Source organism: Dermacentor variabilis, chromosome 9 (assembly GCF_050947875.1).
Source record: "Dermacentor variabilis isolate Ectoservices chromosome 9, ASM5094787v1, whole genome shotgun sequence".
NCBI lineage: Eukaryota > Metazoa > Arthropoda > Arachnida > Ixodida > Ixodidae > Dermacentor > Dermacentor variabilis.
Genome location: NC_134576.1, coordinates 125,111,236 through 125,133,742, shown reverse-complemented (window position 1 = coordinate 125,133,742; position 22,507 = coordinate 125,111,236). Strand labels below are relative to the sequence as shown.

Genomic DNA, 22,507 nt, shown 5'->3' with positions numbered 1-22,507 from the left:
TACCGCTGCATAGGCTTCGGCACATGTACAAGTATGATGTCTTGCGATTTCCAAGTCTAGTCCAGACATTGAAGATCAGCCCTTGTCAAAACTGCAAATTTGCTGACATTTGCAACATTGCTCTACAGGAAGAGTACAGTGCTATAGGAGAGAGACACTCAATATTTCACTGCTAATGTTGTCATAATTAAGTATTTGGACAGCCATGACAGGCCATCAATGCAAAGTTGGTCCAAGGTGCTAACAAGGAACAGTAAAACAATTCCAAAACAAACATCATAATCCTATTTTATTAAGTTTTCTGGTGCTTGCAGAATTCAGTCTATGTCATCCGTGTGAACTGTTTGATGCTCTTCCCAGTCCTCCACTGCAAAAGATTAAAGGCAAAGGCGGTAAAATTGTAGCTTGTTATCATAACCTCTAAGTTCTATCAGAAGTTCACCTGCTGAATCTTTTCCAGCATTGTTAAACCTAGTTAATACCGACGTCACACATGACATGGAAGTATTTTCGTTGCACCAGGTGTTTTGATACAACTGCGAACACCTATTTCAGTGGGGAAAAGCCATTGTGATCAATTCTATTCGAAAGAAACAAGCATGACGACTCTTATCGAATTTGATACGTATTGGTACATCAAACATGAACAACGCTGAATTGCACACACATATTGCGCCGTTGTGAACATTTCCATGTCGTGATGATGATGAACGTGTGGGAATATGCAACCATGCAATTGCAGACAATAATCATGTTGGCTTACCGTTTGTGTGCAAAACATGCAGGTGCATCAAGTTGCCCTTGCCAAGTAATTTTACATTTTTGTACCCAAAATGCACACTTTGACTCTTAAGCAAACAAATACTTGCTTTGCTGTAACCGATACTGTCTCGAGTCTTCCATTTTTGGTTTCGTTATAGCAGCAGAATACTCACTGAGCATGGCCAACTAAAATGTTTAGATTTAGTACTACGTTATATTAATGTTCATTATATTGAGGTTTAACAGTAGTGAACACCTTTAACAAAATTGTACACAGACTGTCCAGCAAACAAGTACAAATGCCTCATTTGCATGGATGGAAAAGGGGTAGACTTTCAGAGATGCTCATCAGTGATCACCTCTCGTGAAAAAAAAAAAAAACTCGATTTGGTGATGCCTCTAGTTGGAGTAGTCTTCATTTGTGTAGGTGACACTCCTGGCCGTGAAGCAGAGAGACGTCACTCTCTTCTTTTCCTATCCTGCCTTTCACTTCTTACCACTGGCTGCCCTATATACTTCCACCTTGGCACTGGTTTATGGATGAGCTGTGTGGCACCAGTCAACAATTTCAACAGGACATTCAAGGGCCCAGGCACGGGTGTAGTTCAATCATAAAGGGAACATAACAGCAACAATTGTTCTGCTTTACCAAAAGACAGGGTCTCATTTAGACGCCAGACAGATATCTGTGGATGCCAGTACAACCTGCGCGCCTTCAATGCTACATCGCAGCTGCAGTCTGGGTGTTCCCCCGAGGCATTTACTGTACTCTACGATCTGTCTAGCAAAGTGGAGGAACACTTACTTTGGCACTCTCTCGAGCAGTAATACACCGGGTCCATCTTCTGCTGGACGCACCTGCCAATAGATGGATGATGTTTATTAACCATATCGCAGCACATAGACATTAATGACAATGACGGCACTTTCCAAATGATAAAAGCTCTCTAAACGATAGGCAGCATTACGTTCATAGTCTCGTAAAGGAGGTGGACACATCATGATGTCGAAATACATTGGATTGCTTTGTTCCAGCAATCATTCGGCTGCCACACAATGGTGGAGCCAGGAAAAAGAGGCACAGCACACTCGTCTTATTTTTTTTTTACAATGTCATCATACCTCGCTTTATTGCTATGCAAGGTTGGGAAATTTTGCTGTGGTATGATGTCATATGATGTCGATAACGGCACATACATATAACATTTAGAGACCAACTCTGATACTTTAGTCACTAAAATATCTTATGAGTGTTTCCCAACTTTCGCTCTTTATGAACGACACCCCTGTTTACATGGGAGAAGCGTACGACAAACTCCCTACAAATTCAAAACGCTTTTCTGCGCTTGTTTAAAGCAAACAAAGCCCACAAGTTTCGAATCGGCACTCGGACAGTGGTGCAGCTTCGTGAACTCCCAAAGCACTTACAGCGAACACTTTTTGAGCTTGATGCCTTCACTCTTGCTACAGTTGGCGCACTTTCGCTGCGTCATCTTCGATGCAGCGACAGCACCGTTGGCTAATGGCTTCTTGTCCACAGCCTGGGCTTCCTTTGGTGGTGCCGCCTTCTGCGGTGGCTGATGAGACTTGGCTCTCTCCTGCGACGCCGACTCTCGAGGCTTCTCAGGCTGCTGCTGAGCAGGAGGTGTCCCATTGGTGTCTATTTTTAGTTTGAGTCGTTCTAGGGCAGCAGAAATTTTGCTGGCCTTCTCGTCATCGTCCTCAAAGTTGATTATTTCGGGTTGCGACTTGGACTTCGGCGGCACCGCACCAGCCTTGAAGAAAACGGGTTGCGGTCGCTGCGACGGCAGCTGCAGGACGTTTATGGAGAGGGTGACGCGAGAATTCTTGCGAGACTTTCTGTTCTTCCGCGACGAGGCAGGAGCATTTGCTGCGCTGTCGTCGGTGTGGGCTTCCAAGGCTTTGTCCAACATTCTCTCCCTGTACTTTTGCTCTGCGGCGTGCAAGGCGGATAATACCTGTAGGAAGAACCAAGAGAGACGGCAGGGTCAGCACTTTATGAAGGTAGGTAGTCATTCTATACTCTCTGCCGCATGCAAAATGTGGTAAGCTACATGTGCTTGCAATTGTATCAACATTGCACTGCGATGCACAACTTTGAGCAGCAGCTGACAGGCATTCCATCTATGTTACTCTGAAAGACAATTAATTTTGCAAAGGCCTTAAGATTGAACAATACTGTGACATCGAAGGGGAAACATGCTGAATGCAGCCAGTAGCAGCTATACAAAGCTCTCAGTGTAGCCATACCGCCTGAATCAAAGTGAGTGTTAATTACTATGCTTACTCAATTAAAATGCACAGCTTTTCCCCCTAAGAAGACGACTATAAAGCTGCCTGCATGTTGCAGTCGCATACAAAATCAAAACATTTACGGTGTCGACTAGTGCAAGAGTTAGCGTCACCACATGATGACGACAGAAGTTTTTGCACAGGTGGGCAGTGACATTGTACCGGTTTCACTTTGAAAGCTCATTTAACGAAAGTATTTTACATGTGAAGCTTCCAGTGACACAGTTGTGTCACACATATTTGGCATTCTGGAGACTTGCATGAGTCAAAGGGTAAACTGGTGAAATGCTTAGTCAAGGCGCGCATCACCATGCCGTTTGCCATTGCTGCAGAGTAATTTTAAAAAATGTGCAATATTGAATGCAATGGATAGCGACAGAGAGATATCCAAGAGACTGCAGACTGAATTAGGTGTGAATAAATTTTCATTCCATGAAGGTAAACTCTGCGGGCTTTTTATCTTGCTCCAATTGCGAAAATCATGTGAGATATGATATTACCTGAGAGAAGGTTGCTCAGACTCTGCATAGGGGTGTGTGAATACAGTCGAACCCACATATAACAACATTCAAATGCAAAGAAAATTGTATGGTTATAACCAATAACTGTTACAACTGGATAGCACAAAAGAAAAGAAAGGGAAAGAATGTATGGAAATCGCATAATTTTAATTCAACAGGAAGAAGTACAGTCAAACCCACTTTAACATTATACTGCTCTTAACAACACTTGGATGTAACAACGAGCAGCCGCTGCAATGTGAACATTTAGATGCGGTCTAAGGTTATAAACAAACCACTTACTACAATGCTCCCATGCTGCATTTTTGGTTATAACACTTAAATCTGGCTAATGGGTGTAGCCAGACTAGAACCAGAAATCCTGAAGAAAGAAAGATGAAAAAAAAAGGAACAAGCTGCAGCATTTGTTGGTATGTCACGCACTCCGCATGTCTGCCTTGCTTGCCCCTCCCCCACCTTCTTTCCCCCACTCTGAAACACAAGTTGACAATGCTGGTGAACGTCGGTGCGGGCACTGTTGGTGTGGTCGACTCGTGTTTCGGAGGGGTGGGAGGGAGATGGGAGAGTGGAGACTACGAAGCATGCCCGGCAACGCAAACACGTACAACGAACTCACTTTCTTTTTTTCTTTCTTCATCCAGGATTTCGCATTTCTTTTCCTTTCAGCACAGACACTCAGTACGCAGATTTAATTGTCATAGCCAATAACTCGGCATGAGAAAACGGTACTAAAAGGTCTATTTTACCACAGAGCACACACAAAAGTTCAGTGTCACAGGCTGCCTACTGTTACTTCCGACATATTGTTAAAACCGGTATTGTTATAACTGGGTTTGAACGCATTCAAAACATTCTTTAATAACGAATGACCGAGCCCACAAATCGAATAGTTACAACGTTCGTGAATACGAATATCTAGCGAGTAGTTTTGGAATATTTCAGTATCGTGAACTGTGCACAACCAAATATATAATTAAAGCAAGAGTACGATAATTGTCATCCTTATGACCACACTGGACGTAAAACACGAGAGATTACATAGCGAAGCTACATTTTGCTGACTAAACTGTGATCATTACCAAGCTCTGAAGAGCCCTGGGTATGCGAGCAGACTGCATGTTTGTTCCTAATGCTCCATTCATGCTTTTAATAAGCAAGGCTTCATAACGTACAATGTAATGAGAGAAGCATGCTAATGTTTTTAATACTAGGATGCAAACACTGTTTTGTAATAATGAAAACTGCTGTTCATTATTCGAAAAGCATTCACTATCCGATTAAATTTGGTCACAAAGCATTGCCATTCACAAATCCCTACTCTGCAGTCACTTGCTAGAAGTCTAAATTTAAATACTCTTGATCCGTCAGCTCAACAGTTTAAGCATATGAATGGGATAATTGCCACACACCTTAGGCTGGTGCCAAAAATTGTAGTCCTCTGATGCAGCATTGTCAGAGTCGGAGTCTTCGCAACTGTCCTCGACGGAGACGGAATCGGCTGCAACAGCAAAAAGGACGTGTAGTTCAGGCTACAAGAGAATTGCACTCTCTGTATGAAAGGAGGCGCAGACATTTGAACACTCGCAGATCCAATGCGATGTTGGAATCTAAATGACGCAAGGCTTCTATGAGTTGGCAAGGTAGCAGCAGTAGAGGATAACTTGAGCACAGCCTCGTCGTCTAACACTGTTGGCTGTCTGCATCACGAAGACAAAAGTGGTGATTGTCAAGAGAAGAATGTTGAAGAGATGCATATGTGCAGAGAAGTTCGACACAAATCTAAATACAGCACAGCCTCGTTAAACCGTAGTCGGCCAGAGCTAGGAAAAAGTACATACTAAACGGTAGTACTGCTTAGCCGAAATAGCATGAGATCGCCCACTTACCCGTCAAAAATGGAACTCGGAGAGAGTGATGAAAGGGCAAAAATATGCACTATTTATACACTTTGCGCGACAAAAATCTTATTTTCATTTGATGCCGTGGCAGCCTAGCAGCAACGACAGTGGCCTCAAACTTACTGAAGCTGCAAGCCAGCTTTTCAGCCAGCCTCCTCTTCATGGCAAATACTAGCATGGCAGATTCCTCATTGACATTGCATATTCTCCATGCACGGGCGCAGTAGCGCTGCAGAAGTTGCGGGCCGCCTTTTTCATTGCGGGGTGCTTTTCTCTTCACGACGATTGCATTTATGAGGCTGATGTAACACGCAGCTTCTGCCACTGTTGGACCTGAATCGCCCATGCTGTCCCCTTTTGTGTTGTCACTGTCACTGTCATCTCATCACTGTCGTTAGGAAACACTTAGGCAACAACAGAGGCAACGATGGCGATTGAACCTCATAGCCAACATCTTTTCACAGTCAACCTCCTCGCATTCCAAATGCCACATACCGTAGGCAATGGTATATCCCTGTCGTGTGCCAGCACCAACTTCTTCGTGCCATTTTCGATAGCACGAACAATGTCCAATTTTTCTTCTATGCTGAGCACCGCGTTTTTTTTATCCAAGCTTCGGTATGACAAGAGTCCTAGCTTGCATGATGCCACAACGCGCTCTGGCATGGCACCGAAATGATGTTGATGTGGCTTCACACGCAAATGCACAGGTTGTTTGGAGGCCATTGTTCTGATCTCTGAGACTTGTTGTTTTGCCGGGCCACCCGATGGGGACAAGACATTGCCCTGATTGCGCGACAAAAAGTGGAAACACTACGTGTTAACCGATACACACGCAATAAGCTGGTACGGTTTATGCGAATGCAAAATGCATTATGTTCAATGGCCACTGAGTCGGGGATATGACTTTACTACTTAACGAAACTACTGTTTAATGAGGTTTTACTGTACACCACAGGCTTCATGCCCCTTCGGTGACTGTGGCACATCTATTCTGGGTATTCAGCCAAGAATGGGCAAATACCCAGTGACCAAAGTTGCCTGCTAGGCCAGACAAAAGGCAAATTGTCTACTACCCAATAGCCCATGCTGTCTAAAATACATTTGTCCATAAATATATCCAGCGAGCAAATGACGAATTCCAAAGCACGGGGAAGAGGCAAAGAAAGCTTTGCCCTTAAAAATTCTGGCCAAAAAGGCGTGTTCTCTACTTGCTTGCATCTTTAATTCCGCGTGCTTGTCTCTCGAAATGCAGAAACCCACTGATGTGAACTTGCAAAGACGCGCCTGCGAGTTTGATATAGCGTGTAATACAACATGTAAGTGATTAAATTTGACTGCTAAAAGGAAATTTGACTTTCAAGGTTCCCCCTTTTTTATTCCAAAGTTAACACAGCTTCTCGATGAGCTAGAACCCAAATATGGTGGCCATGATGACGTCAACGCGAACCATCTATAGACAGTTTTTTACATAGTCCTCAGCTGCTGCCGTTACCGGCTACCAGCAGCACACAGTCGGGAAGCAAAAAGTTTATTGTCAAGCAGTAAGGCCACAGGTCTTTTATTAGACTGCACATATTAGGCTATTAGTTGATTCCACTACATGATTTAGCATGGTCAGGCCCAGTTGGGCCTCTATTTTCTTTAAGCGTGCCAGTTACATTAAAAAGTTAAATCCTATGAACAGTCTACACCACATAGAATTTCAACTTCTAAACATGTACGGTTAACAGACTATAGTCTAGAAAATGTGGTACATAGAGAAAAAAAAAAGATGTTACTCACATTCATCACCCGAGTTGTCCGAGACATCAGCCATGCAGGTGGCACAAAGCTGCTCGACATGGAATGGACAATGGTAGATGAGGTGGTCGCTCACAGCAAACATGATGTCATGCCAGTTCTTGATGCCGTATTCACCATCACTATCCCCACTGTGCTCGCTACCGCTGTCGTCCCTGCGTTACAAGAAAGACAAAAGAATGTGACGACCACTTACTCACTGTCTGGACACATTGGACTGCTTACTTTTGAACCTCATGGTGTGTTCTGCACTATGAGCTGACAAAACAGAACTCACGTAAGAGTCACAGGCAATATAGTACTTATACCTTTACCTTAGGAATTACTAAATCATCGAAATCATATTGAAGCTAGGTTCTCTCGACAGGACTCAAACTCGCAAGATAAGACTCGGGCAGACTTACTAGACCTCATGGGCTAACATTCGCTCAAGCTCACTGCAATTCATGAAATCATGGACTCGATGTAGACTCGCGCAATCATTTCCTGAAACCTGCTCGTGGACACACAGTCAGATTAACCTGGATTTACGCGTACTTAGTGGGATGTGGACTTGCTTTTCAGATTCACTGAACTTGCTCCGACTCAGACTCACGCCTGCTTAAGCTGTCCTCGAATACTCCGTTACAGGTTTACGCTAGTGACGATTTGCCCCCGACTTTGTGGGTGACTCCCGAGTCTACTTGTGAGCGAGTTTGCTGACATACTTTTTGCATGCAAACTGTGCACGTCAACGCCCACAGAGCTGCACTTTTTACACCGGTCAGCATATCTATTTACATTGGAGACAAATACGCAGCTGACAAGTTCCAGACCTGTAAATTTGGGAGACTTGTCAAGCAGAAAAGGCGAGGGGGCACAATAAGAATTAACCAAGCAGGCAAAAAGAAAAAGAAAATGATCAGGATGTTGTTCGCTTGAACAGCCTAGATACCTTTTACTGAACATTTACCACAGAGAAATGATCCTGTGTGCTGCCGTCACAAATCATGGCAATAAACCCAGATAATGTGAAGTTGCACTTGATAGCTTCCTGGTTAGAAGTGATGGCTTCTTGGTAAGCATGCCGAGATATGCTGCTGGGGGCACTTATTGGCTATCTCTACTCAGTAGTGCTACGAGGAACATGGGCGCCAGGATGCTATACTGGCTACAGGATTGGCACACGTCGCAAACCACATTAGATTATTTGCGAGGATTTACCCTTTGCACAAGTACGAGGATCAGCCCAGCTTCGATTGCACCGTCTCTGTGATTGGCCCAGTTTCCCTCGGCCGGATAGCCGTCCACACAAAAGGAGGTGGGAAGAGGCCAACGAAAGCCTCGGCACAAAGAGAGAGGTGCAACTCACACATTGGCACCGCTGTAATCCATGAGTTCACTGGGCAAAATGGCGACGACGTCCACAAATTCCGTCTTGCGGTCAGGCGCCTGGATCATGACCTGCTCGACTTCTTCAAAGTCGGGGCTCTCCCATCCGTGACACCTTTCCTCGAGGAACTTGAAGAATATCTTTTGAGGGCAGAAGTCATCTGGGTAGGGCCAGTAGGAATTGGAGTGGAACTTTTGATAGAAGTCCCTCAGGGAGCAGTCGGCGGCTTGAACCCACTGCTTCAGGATAGCCACAACACCAGCGGCGAAACGTCCATACAGCGGGGCGGATATGTAAACCTGACGAGAGAGAGAGAAGACGTTTTCTTTAGGAACTTGCTCCAGTTACTAATTCCCGGATTCAACGAAGCTCCTAGTTCCTGTACAGGAATGTCAGGATTGGTGGAAGCTTTGGTGGATAAAAATTGAATTGTTTTCAAATATTTTCAAGGACCTGACAAAGCCTTTTCGATAAGTAAAGCACCACGATGCCCGACAGCCAGAAAACAACACACTGTCTTAAGAAATGAACAAGCATTTTTTAAATACAAAAATGTGAACGCTTACCTTTTTCCACATAAGCCATTACCACCACGCAAACAATATGGATCCGTGCCACAAAGACGCTAATCTGATCAGATTCGCTTCACTCTTGTTTTGCACAAACCTCGTGGCAAGATACACAAATCTACTAAGCCCCCTTTTCGTCGTCATGTCAGCTGGTTTTACGAATTTTAATGTTCAGAGGTTGACACGTACACATTTATAACAAATGTAGCTTGCATGGAATTGGTAAAATGAAAAAAAAAACAATATTAGCAGCGTCTCGTTCGATAATTTGGACTCCCTTTGCAGGACTGTGCGTTTTTCAATTACTGTCTGGAGTCAAAGTAGAATTCTGCTTTTGACAAGCTGTTGGCACCTCCTCGAAACCAGAACTAGTGAAGCCTAATCGATGCAGTAGCCACTGACCGCGCCCAAACCACGAGGAAACAAATGGCAACATTCACTTCTTTATACTTAACATAGCTAACACTGTAAAGAGAGTGCAGGATATATAGTGCTTGTTATTCGGTAAACAAAACTCCTGTGGTCGGAACATACTTCTCCAGTCCTTAAGGTTCCGTTTAATATGAGATTCTACAGCAAGTTCATATGAAAGAGAGTGCAGAAAATACACATGTCGGCAACCTAAGCCAGATGTGCACAAATCTGCGCCCAAGCTTGCTATCACAGTAACGCACCTGTAATTGCATCTTGATTGCGGAAGTAGGTTGGCCAAATACTGTTCTATAAGAATCTCTGCAACAAAAAGAAACATACACAGTTATTTACTGTCCACACACCCCCAGATAGAAGGCTCTGGTATATTCAAAAATTACACAGAATTCTTTTATTATTGTCATACTAATGCACAAAACCTAGACCAGAAAGCGTTAATTAAACTTGTGTTAAACCATCATGAAGAGCTATAAACCTTACATACCTCGTAAATTTGTTGAAGAACGGGTCATTTGCTGCACAAGAAAAAAAAAAAATGTGAAAAATTCAACACTCGCTTCTGAGTTCCAAATGTATTTCAGCAGGCAACTTTATGAAGCAAAGAAAAAGCCACATGCTGAACTTACATAGGGGTCGCGTTCCTATCTGGTTCTTCATATCTTTGTTTGCCGTAACATTTATAATGGCCATTAGGAAGTCCTTGGCTTTTCCAAAACTATCTGAAAAAGACGAATAAAAGTTGCTTTACAAGTTATAAAGCATGGGAATCAATTTTATTCATTTATTTAGGGATACCTCACAGGCCCCCAGAGAGGCATTGAGTAATGTGAGCATTTTGTAGGTGTAGTTTGCTGTAAAGCCTGTTTTGGGGCTGCACAAAATGTTACCAGGTAGTGCAATGTTTTAACGTAAGGGAAGCAATTGTGCGCATGATGCAAGTGCTTGTGTGACAATGACAGCAAGACAGCAATTATGCAACAACAAGGCTGACAAAAACAGCAAAATAATGAGGTTGATGACAAGGAGTGTAATGATATCAACATGGCGACAATGGAAACACTACGGCATGACAGACGAAGACAATGGCACCCCGCAAATCATCCGAGCCATGCTCAGATGATTGTCCCATCTATGCCTGCATTTGTCTGTTCTTTGTGCTGCTAAGCAGTGAATGTAACCCATCTTGCCAAGTTTTCTATTTTTGTGCAGTATATACCGCATTGCCCAACTGCCATGCTCTAAAATGACAGCAGCAGTATTGTAAACAAGTAAATTTTCCACTATCTACGCTAAACTATCTACTGAGTAACTTGACACTTTGTTAGCTAATAATGGTACATTCAACAGCTCACTATCGAGCGCTCCGGCGCTGTACTTTACATTTGGCTGGTCAAAATCGAGTGCTTGGAACATATTTAACTGGTTCCTTCGGAGTTCCACGCTCCAGCTTGAAGCCCGCAGAGGGCACAGTCTCAACTTCAAGCCGTGGCCGTGACCGAGATGAAATTTTCGTGACGTGGCCCCTCAAACTACTTTGGGAGCACCTGGACATCTAGATCCAGCGGCAGGTCTTCTCTGGCTCTGAACCCTAGAGGGGTTCCGCATTGTTGCAAAGCTAGCCACAGCATGGTAGGAGCCAGTCCAATGTACCACAATAGACTTTGAGGTCAACAATGCAACCCGCAACATGAGCAGTAATGACTTTTCAGCCCAAGGCATGTCGCCAACCTCTTCAGACAATATGGAAAACAAGTGTGGCGGACATCTCATCTGCGAGCTTCAAGGAAGCTAGGTTACACAAGTATTCTCACTGTGGGCCAAACCCAGCTAACAAAGATATTGCACATCAGCTGACGGCACTCTGTCAAAGCACAAGCTTACATCTTGAGGCCGCAGCAAAATGTGTGTGGTGCGAGCCTGGCATTACTTCGCCGCGGGATTGCAAAGACTTTGGGACACCGGAATACCTGATGGAACAGGCGCCAATACCGAGACTCAAATGTATACTTGAAGTAACTAACTGCCGGAAATCGGAAGATTTAAGCGAATTGGACAGAAAAAAAGAGATCCTTCACTTACCTTGCGTAAAATTGGTGCAGATGTTTATATATGCGTATTCTATTAACATCTCGAAGATTTCTACAGGGGCACCGAGTCTTTCCTTGATGGGGCAAGAAAGACAAGCATGACATATTCCGCACTCAATGGCAGTGCGCGAGAAATACGGAGGAAATAGGCACTTACCAGGGATTCATATGTAAAAATGTGTTTCTTCACGTATTCTCTTAGACTTATGACCATTCGTACCCAGTAGTTTCGAGTCTAGGAAGAGAAGATGCGAACGTGTTAGCAGACGCCGGATGTAAACACGAAGAAAAAAAAAAAGAAAAACGCGCCATGTTTTCACAAGATGTAAAAGGTTAGTAAAAGAGAGAGTATACTGAAATTGACACGAGGCGAGAGCGACAACGCATTGACTAAACAAGCTGTGACACTGTGAATCAAAATAAAGTACTAGTGCAGCCGATAAACATACGCGCACACAAAGGTATACACAAACACACACACGCACCTGTTCGTGCCACATACACTTGAAAGTGTCAATGTGTGAAAGCAAATATTCGCTGTCTTCGGGACACACTTCGCGGCCGAACATTCCGCCGACGGTCGTGTCAAACTTGATCCACCGCATCTGCGAGGGAAACAACCAACTCCATTTCGATAACAATACACCGCGGCCGAGCCGTTGCTTCTGCAACTAACAAAGGCTGCTCGTAACTACTCAAGCATCTTGACAAACAACAAAAGGCACACACTCACCGTGACCGTATAATAAACAGCGTTTCCAGTGTATCTTTTTTTTCTAGCAAGCCAACAACAACAACGATAGCATGGAACAGTGTTCGTACCGTAGGCGCTTATCAACGAATGCCAACATGCGGTCAACCTATGACAACGCAGGATCGATTTCAAAGCTAAATTCAGGTCACATTACGCGACGACGAAAACGAGATACCTATCAACGGCTTCTAACAAGCTGACACAGCAAATCCGTAAGTTAAACGGACAAAACTTGTAGGGGACACACAAAAACTGCGGTCCCACCGTCGCACAACGAAGCGCACGTTGAATCGGTTTTGATTTCACTGCCGCTGCCACCTCGTGCTAACTTTCAGAGTAGAGACAATGTAATACAATAACGTATTGCTCCGCTGTTTAATATTTAAAATATAAATCGTAATGAAAAGGTGTTTTTAATACTGACAAACAACGCTTATTATCAAAAGTTGTTTTTTCAGCTAGCGCCGCCGCTAAAGCGTCCGGAGCGTCACATGACCCTTGTCAAGGAATTGTCAACATGGCGTCTGCTGGTTGCGTGGTATGCATCGGTGGTGCCATCGTAAGCCCATGTTTTCCAAGCGTGCCGGCGTCCCAACCCTAGCGACAATGGGTTCACCGCGCCAGCCGTCGCAGATGGACGTCGTCAAGACGTCCGACCTTCAGGGATTGCTGGAGTTCTGCACGAAAACCGTCTTCAGCTCGACGACGAGCAACTCGGAACAGGTGAATTGACGCTGCGACACGTTATCAAAATATTGCTGCCGCAGTATGCGGCCCGGGCTCTCTCGACCGCTCGCGGTCTGCAGTTTAGCGACGAACGCGCCGTGCAGGCACTCCGACAGCAAACGTCAGCGTGCGCGTGACAGCAGCGAGGTGTTGGCGACGTCCGATCATCCGCCGATCAAAATCTCCTTGCGCGCATCTAGTGCCATGTGGCCGACTGTTCTCGTGTGTCTATCAATTGATACGCAACCGAATACTCGTGACGCGTCTCGTCGTTCGATTCCGGCGCGCATCTGCCGTATTTTTTTCTCTTCTTTTGCGGTATCGCTTCGTGGAGTAGAGTTGGCGTCAGTGCACCGTGAATTGCATATTGCGAACTCTCCGAAAACTCCGTTGGCAGCTCGTCGCACGGAGTGACACGGAGCTGGGAGACGTGCTAACATCGTTGCGAACGCTGAAAACGCCGATTCAAAGCCTCTATCACGTGTCAACTCGTGGCACAGCCGTAGCAGCCGGTGTCGACCGGTGCAGTTGAACCGCGATCTGCTACAGTTCGATGGCACGCTGCATCGGGGTCGAGCAACTTTCGTCGCTGGACGTCGTCGGGCAAAAGAGAGAATAACAAAAACGTTACCCCCACTACTGTTAGCCTCTCTGCACTCTCTGTTTACTTCGCCGATGCTTGACACCGAAAGTGACTGTTGCCGCTTGCGATCATGTCTGGAATTCGGTTCGACTGTTTCCTTGTTGTACGTTTCGCTCATGTTTGTTGTCTTTTGTTTTGTTTTTTGTGTGTGTGTGTGTGTTTCGCTGAAGCGGCGAGTCGTCTTGCCCGCGTTGTCCATTGTCGAATGTAGGTTATCGCTGCGGAAGGCACGCGGCGCGTTTTAATTTAGACCAAAACGAGTTCTTTTCTGTCCATGTGGCGCCCGAAAAAAAAAATAAAAAAAGAACCTGCACTGAGGGTTGTTGCAGTGTTTTAGTGCCCCCCCCCCCCCCTTCTTCTTGGTGCGCTTACAACCGTTTTTGTTTTTTAACCGCGTGGCGTGTTCTCCCTCTCCTGTTAATTCTCCTGGAAGCATACCTTGCTTACGAAACTACTACAGCGAAACAGACGGATCAATACACTAAGCAAAAAGAAAAGGAAAATATAAAAAAAAAAGTGTTTTCTTCTGAGAAGCATGCGTTATTACTTTCCTTTCGGCCTTTTTTTTACTGTGGTTTTGTTGTGACTCAGTTTTCATTTTTCTTTATTTGTGTCCATGAAAGCTTGCACAATGTTTTTCTGAATGTGAACTCCCTTGTGCAACTAGATAATTATTTATATAGTGTAATAAATGTGCATAACTTGGGATGTGTGGGGCACAGAAGATGTGTGTTTACCAAAAGGCTGCAGAAGTTTACCGCTGTCAACATATGAAGCCAGAGTCACGAGACTTCTCTCACGTGTGGGCGTTTTGTGATTCACTGGTGCCTTGTTTGTCATGCTATCAGTTCCTTTGCTATCATACTGGCCAGTGGCTGTTCGGAATCTGGCAGCCAATCAAGAGAGGTTTACGTATCAGACAAAGATTTGTGATTGGCCTGTGGACTTTAGCACGCTGCAGAAAACTTTAGTCTACTTTGGCTGGTAGAATTCAGTCTCACAGTCTCACATGTTTGCATAAAGGTGCCTATATAATCAATGAAAGAAAATTGCATGGTTGCCTGCAACATTAATCATTTTAAACACAACATTACAACAGAAAAGGCTTTGAATAGGCGAGCAAGCCCAGCACTTAAATTTTGTGTCCTATTCTGCAGTGTGGTTGCGAGATAACAACTATCACAACTTGTTGTCTGTCAGACATGCTGATGCTCTGCATTCCCTTATCCTTTGCGTGTGTGTTGTTACTGGACATTCAGAACATTTGCAAACAAACTTTTTTTGTTCCAGTGTGACAGTTTTCTCTGCTATAATTAGATGCAAAAGCATCAGTGAGTTATGTGGTATTTTTTTTTATCAATGAGCTTAAATCTGAAACTGCATGAACACTGAATTGGAATCAGGTGCATTAGTCAGTTAAACAAAAAATGTTTAGCAAATTAATTCTGAAGCAAAAGGGCTATAGTACAGCAAATGTTGATTGGAATTATGCAACAAAGAATGTTCATTGGCTGCTCCCATTTCTTTTTTTTTTTTTGTGCTTCATTTAGAACCAAATTTATTAGTCTCATGTTTTCATTACACATTTTTAAATACAGAAGGAGGTCCCAGAGTCATGGGCTAAAATAAACTCCTTTTAAAGTTTAAAGTAGTTAACATGATTAATAGCAGGAGTAACAGGTCAACAAACTAAATATAGAGAAAAAGCTCCAATGCACAAAAATACAAACTGTAGTCAACTTGAATGCAGAAGGAAGGAGAAAAAAACAACTTGTTATAGTAATCATACACTAGTAGGAGCCTAAATACATAAAAAAAAAATCTACGTAAGTACAGAGTTTAAGCACAATTGACATAGTATGTGATGTGCAGTAAAAAAAAAAAACAGTGATGGCACACATTAATATTTTTATTTTAAAGCACTAATGGGAAATTTCATCTCTATATAGTAATAATCTTCTTGTGTGCTCTTGTGTAGCTGAATTCTGAGTGTGGAGGTCCATTCTGAAAACCCGTAGGCACATATATTGCTTTCAAGTTCAAGTTGCCAAGTCTTTGTCATTGTCTACTGTATTGAAAATAACCAGCAAGTTGTTCATCACAACTTCTGTTGAAGGATTTTTAAGTCGAGTGTGAGCTGAAATGAAAGTTCATTCGAGTTGAAGAAATGATACGAGAGTTCAGTAGTGCCAGGGATTGTTGTAAATGTCTGTTGAACTGAATAGTTTCTTCGAGTGAGGATCAATCAGAAGGCAACTTGCCTTATTTTTGTGTCCTGACCGTAGAATTCTCCGATCCGCACGTGATTGCTGAGGCGTCCCGTGTTGTTTCTTTATCGTGACTGCATCTCGTTGTGGTTGTGTCGCAAGGCAGGTTGTCTCTCAGTATGACAAGTGCAGTGTTGTTTTTTTGTTTTGACTCTGAGCCATTGTTCTTTGTCGTCCGCAGGCTCGTAGGAACGCCGACATCCAACAGAAGTGCGAAGACCTTTTTGCCAAGGACTATGTGCTCAAAGTTAGTGCCAAACTGCTTCCTTGGGTCGTATGCTTGCTGCGCTGTACTGTTCACACAAAGGACAAAATATACGTGCGGACACACATGTGCACAGTTACGCACATGTGTGTCACTTTAATTAATTTTGTCCTCTGTGTAAACAGTATGGTGTGGTAAACAAAATGATTTCATGCCAACTAGTTCCAGTCGAAGCCTTATTGAGTGTATGCTTTGAATTTTCTTTGGTTGTAAAACTAGCAATGTGTTGGCTTTGATATTTAAAGGGGCGTTAAAAGCAAGTATCAAGTCAAGTTTAATTGATAGATTAATGCTTAAAAACCTCTAAGGTATCATTAATATTGAGAACAGAGTTTTAGTAAGCGAGAAATTGAGATAGATGTAGGACACGATTTGAGACTCTACCTGGACATTCTGGCACTAGCCTGACGACATCACCACTCCTCATTGTAGTTGTGTCACTAGTACTCAATGATATATAATAAATATATGATTGCATTGCATTATAAGATGCAAGAAAATGCAACTTGTCCACTGCTATTTGATTCTTTGGAAAAAAGAACTCGTTGACGTTGCCCTTGACGATGACATAGGCGGTCAAAAGGTTTCGTTTTTGCTTGACCCCCCTGCCGCCTGTGCTGTCATGTTTTGGTATTGTGTAATGCTGGGCTGGTCTGATGGCTCAGAATGCTTACTAACTGCAAGCCGCGGAAAAGTTTCCGTTCACATAAAGTCTTGGGATGCTCTTGGCTCTTTCATTGCTTGGTTTCTAGCCATGCTTTCATGTTTTGTACTAAACGGAAGTGTACAAAAACAAAGTTCCCAGTAGGGGGTTCAGAAAGTTTGATGATGGGAATCCTTTGTCTGTGTGTGTTTTAAGATGGGTAGGACATTAGGCAATATAATAACGAGAGCTTGGTGGCACAACCCAGCACCCCGTTCCAAAGGGGATGCTCATAGCATCCATCCAGCAAAAATTTTAAGGAGATGTACAGAAACGTGCTAAAATGAAAAGCATGTACACATCATACCGAATTAACTCAAGCAGGCTAGGTGACAATTTGTCATCACCCCGTTCCAAAGGGGATGCCAATAAATCATCAGCCTAATGATGATGAGAAGTGAATTCCGCTTAGAAATGAGGCAGTGCCACTATATTTCAGCATAAAATTAGAGTTCTTGTACAACTTGAGTGCTGTTATATATACATTTTAATTTCTGTTCCTTGCTGTCTGTAATAAGCACATAAGTACACCATCCTGTATCCATGTAATCTTTGTTTTATGTAATTCCGATTCTTCTCTCCTTATGCACCACCACTGTTCCTAACCTCTCGGTTTTAATAGTAGTTTAATATTTAATTGTAGTAATAACTTAGATTAGGTTGGAACAGTCTCACCTTTCAGTGACAAATGCACTACTGTGGCTATAATTTTTTTTTTTATAAATTGCATTATTCATGTACTTCTGCAAGAATAGCACCTTGCAACAGTGAATACTTTTCAAATGGTTAAATCCTCACTTTCTGTGTTGCTTATGGGTCACCCTCTATATTGTTGCGAGTTGTTTCAGCTGCATTCCTTTTTCTTGTACAGGTTATTGAGAACGAGCAGGGTTCCATGAGCAGTACCTACCCAAACAGGATCATCCTTTTGGAGCATCCCATCGGTAGCCACAACACCGACACTTCTCCCAGGCATGTTTATTTAAGGCATGCAGCCTTACCTTGGGAAATCCTATCTAAATCATAGCCTCCTGCATATTTTGTGCCGGCTGGATCGTCGACAGTCCAACGGGAAGCGGCCGTCGTTGTAACTATGGCGGAGGTGCCGCTTACATAGAGTTGTCTAGAGCACACCTTTTCTTTTTTTTTGGTGCTCCCTGCTCACAAAAAAAAAGTATGGGCATCAATAAGAGAGTGAGTGGTAGTGATGAGCATACCATGAATTTATTGCTTATAGTTTATTTTCACGATGACATCGTCTCCTACGTCCTCTACCACCACAAGGAAACGTTGTTGTTTTTAGAGCGTGGACAACCTTTGCCCTCCGCCGCCAGTGGCGTGTGATAGGACAATGGCAGGGTTTGCTGTTACCCTGCCCAAAATATCGTGATCCTCACCGTATGCGAGTGGTGCCTCCTTAGAAGACTGCAATTTTTTTGTGATCTAGCAGGGTCGGGGTGTGTGTAGGAGTCTATGTCTGAATACATGGTAACGAAGAAATAATTTTGCTTGGTATTGACTGCTTTGAATAAGGTGAGGTGTGTTGCACTTAAAAAAGTCTGGTGACCCTAGCATTCTTTATTTTCTTTCAAAATTTACAAATACTCAAGTAATAGGTCATCAACTTTGTAACTCAGTAATAAATAGCAATATCACAATTCTGTAACCTGCATTTATTGAGACGTGTATAATGCATTGGAATTGATCCATTATACATCACTCTCATTTGTATCACTAATTATGTAAGACTTATGGAAAACCCTTGTAATCATTCTAATTTTATGCAAGCTCTAAACTTTTATGTCATGCTTGTGCACTTTAGATGCTCTACCACGCGCAGTTTACAGAAGCTAGGCATCTGTATTTAGTGCAGAATTACAAATTTGTGAACTTCATTCTTCAAAGGTTTCTTTTTTAACTGATTGATTTTCAACAGTTTTTATAAATTATCATCAACATCAGCCTATATTTATGTCCACTGCAGGATGAAGGCCTCTCCTAGCGATCTCCAGTTACCCCTGCTTTGCACTAGATGAGTCCGACTTGCACCTGTTTCCCAATTTCATAACCTCACCTAATTTTCTGCCGTTCTCAACTGTGCTTCCCTTCCCTTGGCACCCATTCTGTTACTCTAATAGTCCACCGGTTATCTGTCATGCGCATTGCATGGTCTGCCCAGCTCCATTTTTTTCTCGATGTGAACTAGAATATTGGCTATCCCTATTTGCTCTCCGATTTACGCTGCTCTCTTCCTGTCTCTTAACGTTACACCTAACATTTTTTGTTTCTTACTCTTTGCACGGTTCGTATCCTGTTTTGGAGCTTCTTTGTTAACCTCCAAGTTTCTGTCCCATATGTTAGCATCGGCTAAATGTAATGATTGTACACTTTTATCTTCAATGACAGTGGTAACCTTCCAGTCAGGATTTGGTAACGCCTGCCATTTCTATTCTTCTGGGTTGGAGTGTATACGGCAGTGTGAAGTGCTAAATTAAAATTATGCTTCCTACAGCTGCTGGAATTCAACTTTGTCTCTCGAATGAAACAGATTTTATCCAAGTCGGTCTCGTGGTTGTCTCAAGATAGTATTTCTGCATTTTACATTTATTTCAGTAGGGGAGTCAGAGTTGCCCCCGGACCTAAAGTGTAATTGTATTTAAATTAATTGTATTTAAATATGTGTCATGCTTGTCTGTGTGACAGCTCTCATGAATATTCTTTTCTCGACAAACATCACACATCACCTTCATCTTCGAGGTGCCAACACCTACAGGCGACGAGGCTATGCTCGTGTCGTCAGTGACGTGACTGCTACAGCCTCACTAACTCACACGAGCTTCGCATGATTGAAATTTAAAAATTTTATCATATCTGCATGTATTTTAACTGCAGCAAATGTTTCGTCTCATAGCATATCACTCTTGTCTTATGTAGCACTGCTGTTTACATTGCTGAATTGTCCCTGACGACTTTTTGAAAAACAAGTTTCAGTACACCTAGCTCGGGAGTCTCAATGCTCAATTGGCCTTCATGAGTTGGAACTGACCTGAATGGCTTTAAATTGGGCCTGAGACTCAAACTAGTTGGGCTGTGTTGTTTCTTGACTAACGTTGCACTTTTCTGAGCAAGTACGTTTGAGTGGCTTGATAGAGGAAATTTCACTTATGTTTTTGTTGGCAGTTTGCCAGTTTGCTTTGTAAGCTCTGCATATGCCGCGCAGTGCGATTGGGCTGTTGTTTATTTATCGCATCTCATATCCGTAAGTATTGGGTGGCAGGATAGCATATTGTCGAAAGTGCCGTGACAAGGGGACAAGTCTTGCCAACCTCACTGAAAAAAAAAAAAAAATCCCGGGCTTGCTTGCAGCCTACTTCTCGCATTAGTGATTCCTCATTGACATGTTCTTTTGCAGGCCGGCCGGTGGGCCAGGGTCGCTGCCCGACGTGCAGGACTTGCGGGAGCAGATTCAGAAGGCTCGGATCGCGAGGTGTCGCACGCGGTTCCCGGTCCCCGTCATCCTGTATGAGGGAAAAGTACGGTGTAACACCTGTTCCTTCTAATTTAACCCTTTCCTTGCGAGATTTCTTTTTCAGAAAATCAACAAATTTTTTACAAATGATGTAATAGCTGATCCATTGTGAATAGCCTTTGTTTGTATTGCAATTTTAAGCAGCTCGCTATTTTATGTTGTCTGTCGCCGTCCCCCCCCCTTTTTTTTTTTCCATGTTTCTGAGCTACAGATAGGTTTATGGTCACAGAAAGCATCTATGTGGGGTTTGACGTTTCTTGGAATAGAAGCCAGGCATGCTTTTGCTGTCCTCCACACAATGTATCCGGGTGTTGCATGGAAAGGCGGTAGCAGTGGTGCAGGCCACAAGGTGTCTTCCTCAAGCCGCGACCATGTGAGGGAGGGCACCAGAGGCTCAAAAGACTTCCTCGCACTTGTCTGAACTCAGTTGAAGCTTCAAACATCACTCACTAGAGCTTTGCAGGTCCACTTCCTTGCTTGAAGTGAAGAAACGGCCAAAGGCACCACGTTTCTCGCATCGAAAAGGGTGTACGTCTTCGTTACAGCCACTTGACTCTGCGTGACTATTTTTAAAGCCAGGGGGGCCGTACTTTCGCTGCATCTATGCCAAGTGCTTCAAAAGAAAAAACAAATCAGTTTTCTGAGAAGATTGCGCCATCTGGTAGCATGGCATCTACAACAAAATGACAAGACGAGTGCCAGTTGTTTGTGGCATTCAGCAGACGAAAGGAAATCCTGGGCAAGAGAGACTTGTAAAAGGCACGGAAAGAGTTAAGCGCTTACTGTCACTGTTATCACTCCATGCGCATGTGTCTCACTGGCTTATAACGCATAGTCAGCTCAGTATATTGCATTTTGATGCCATTTCTCCTTTATCAGTAGACAACTTTAGTTTAAACTTTGGTGTAATAGCAGGTTTAAGGAAAACAGCATTACCGTTTTGCAAATGAACCTTGTAGAAAGGTAGTTTTAGTATAGTGGGATAGCATTGTTTACTTCTGGAACGCTGTTCAATTGCACTGCATAGCGGACATAAGTGATTTTATCAATTTGCCAAGCTTTCAGTGTGCATGTGAAAAGTGTGAGAAGCTGCGCAATGAAAGCCCGGAGTGCGTTGTAATTGTACTCTCCATGTCTGCTGATCCAGGGCAAAATCAGTGCTAGCCTTCAGTTCATGGCCTCCAAGATTTATGTGGCCTCCGAGACTTCCCAATCTCGGAGGCCATATTTCGTGTGCTTAGCTCTTGACTTCGCTGATAGGTGGCACTGCCATGCCAGAAGTTTCCCTCATTAGGTCTTGAAGTGTTCGAAATAAGAAGCAATCTGGAAAACTCCACACGGTTATCCATAATACTTTGGTCGTCGAAGTGGTTTGAGGCTGAGCTAAAGCTACAGTCATCTGCTATGAATTAAGTGAATTCTATGAAAGCAACACCAAGTTCAGTTCCAAACAGGTGGCCAGGACCACCGCCATCATGAAGGTAATATAGCCAGCTCTAGACGAAAAGCTCCCTATAGTGCCCATGCTTTGAAATCGGCAACAGCAAGGGCAGCGCCATGTTGCTACTTTGTGCAAGTGCAGACGACAAGATGCGATTCAGGTGAGACGCGCAATCAACATTATCCCAAGTCTCCGTCAGTAAGGTGGCGCCATCTAGGTCAGGTACCTGCCAACGCATCCTTTCGCACACCGTGAATTTTACAGGAAATTTTATAAATAGCTACTCAGTGTTTCTGAAAAACATACAGAATGAACTTACATTTTGTCCATTCATATGTGCTACGTATAAATGCTTGTTTGTGCATAACAGTTTGAATATTTTTAGCTTCACAAAAATGAGTCGTAGCAACATGGCGGCGCCT

At 43.4% G+C, this 22,507-nt stretch overlaps 2 protein-coding genes across 3 annotated transcripts in view; one reads left to right on the top strand and one right to left on the bottom strand.

The window, feature by feature from the left end:
* Positions 1-270: 270 nt before the first annotated feature.
* On the bottom strand, positions 271-12,830 carry LOC142557423 (uncharacterized). Its single transcript, XM_075669261.1, has 13 exons — positions 12,491-12,830; positions 12,243-12,362; positions 11,915-11,992; positions 11,750-11,831; positions 10,297-10,389; positions 10,155-10,185; positions 9,913-9,970; positions 8,649-8,968; positions 7,280-7,452; positions 5,006-5,094; positions 2,191-2,741; positions 1,568-1,620; positions 271-367 (listed from the first exon to the last, which is right to left on the bottom strand). The coding sequence occupies exons 2-13, from the start codon at positions 12,360-12,362 to the stop codon at positions 318-320; spliced, it is 1,698 nt and encodes a 565-aa protein (XP_075525376.1). The 5' UTR covers positions 12,491-12,830; the 3' UTR covers positions 271-317.
* A 179-nt stretch (positions 12,831-13,009) lies between these two features.
* Positions 13,010-22,507, top strand: part of LOC142557422 (phosphatidylinositol-3,5-bisphosphate 3-phosphatase MTMR14-like) — a 40,697-nt gene continuing 31,199 nt past the window's right edge. The window contains exons 1-4 of one of the 2 annotated variants that reach the window (XM_075669260.1): positions 13,010-13,234; positions 16,329-16,394; positions 17,987-18,087; positions 20,528-20,648. In XM_075669260.1, coding sequence (XP_075525375.1) covers positions 13,052-13,234; positions 16,329-16,394; positions 17,987-18,087; positions 20,528-20,648 — 471 coding nt within the window. In that variant the 5' untranslated portion in view covers positions 13,010-13,051. The remainder of the gene's footprint in view (positions 13,235-16,328; positions 16,395-17,986; positions 18,088-20,527; positions 20,649-22,507) is intronic. The other variant, XM_075669259.1, reaches the window with a different exon arrangement.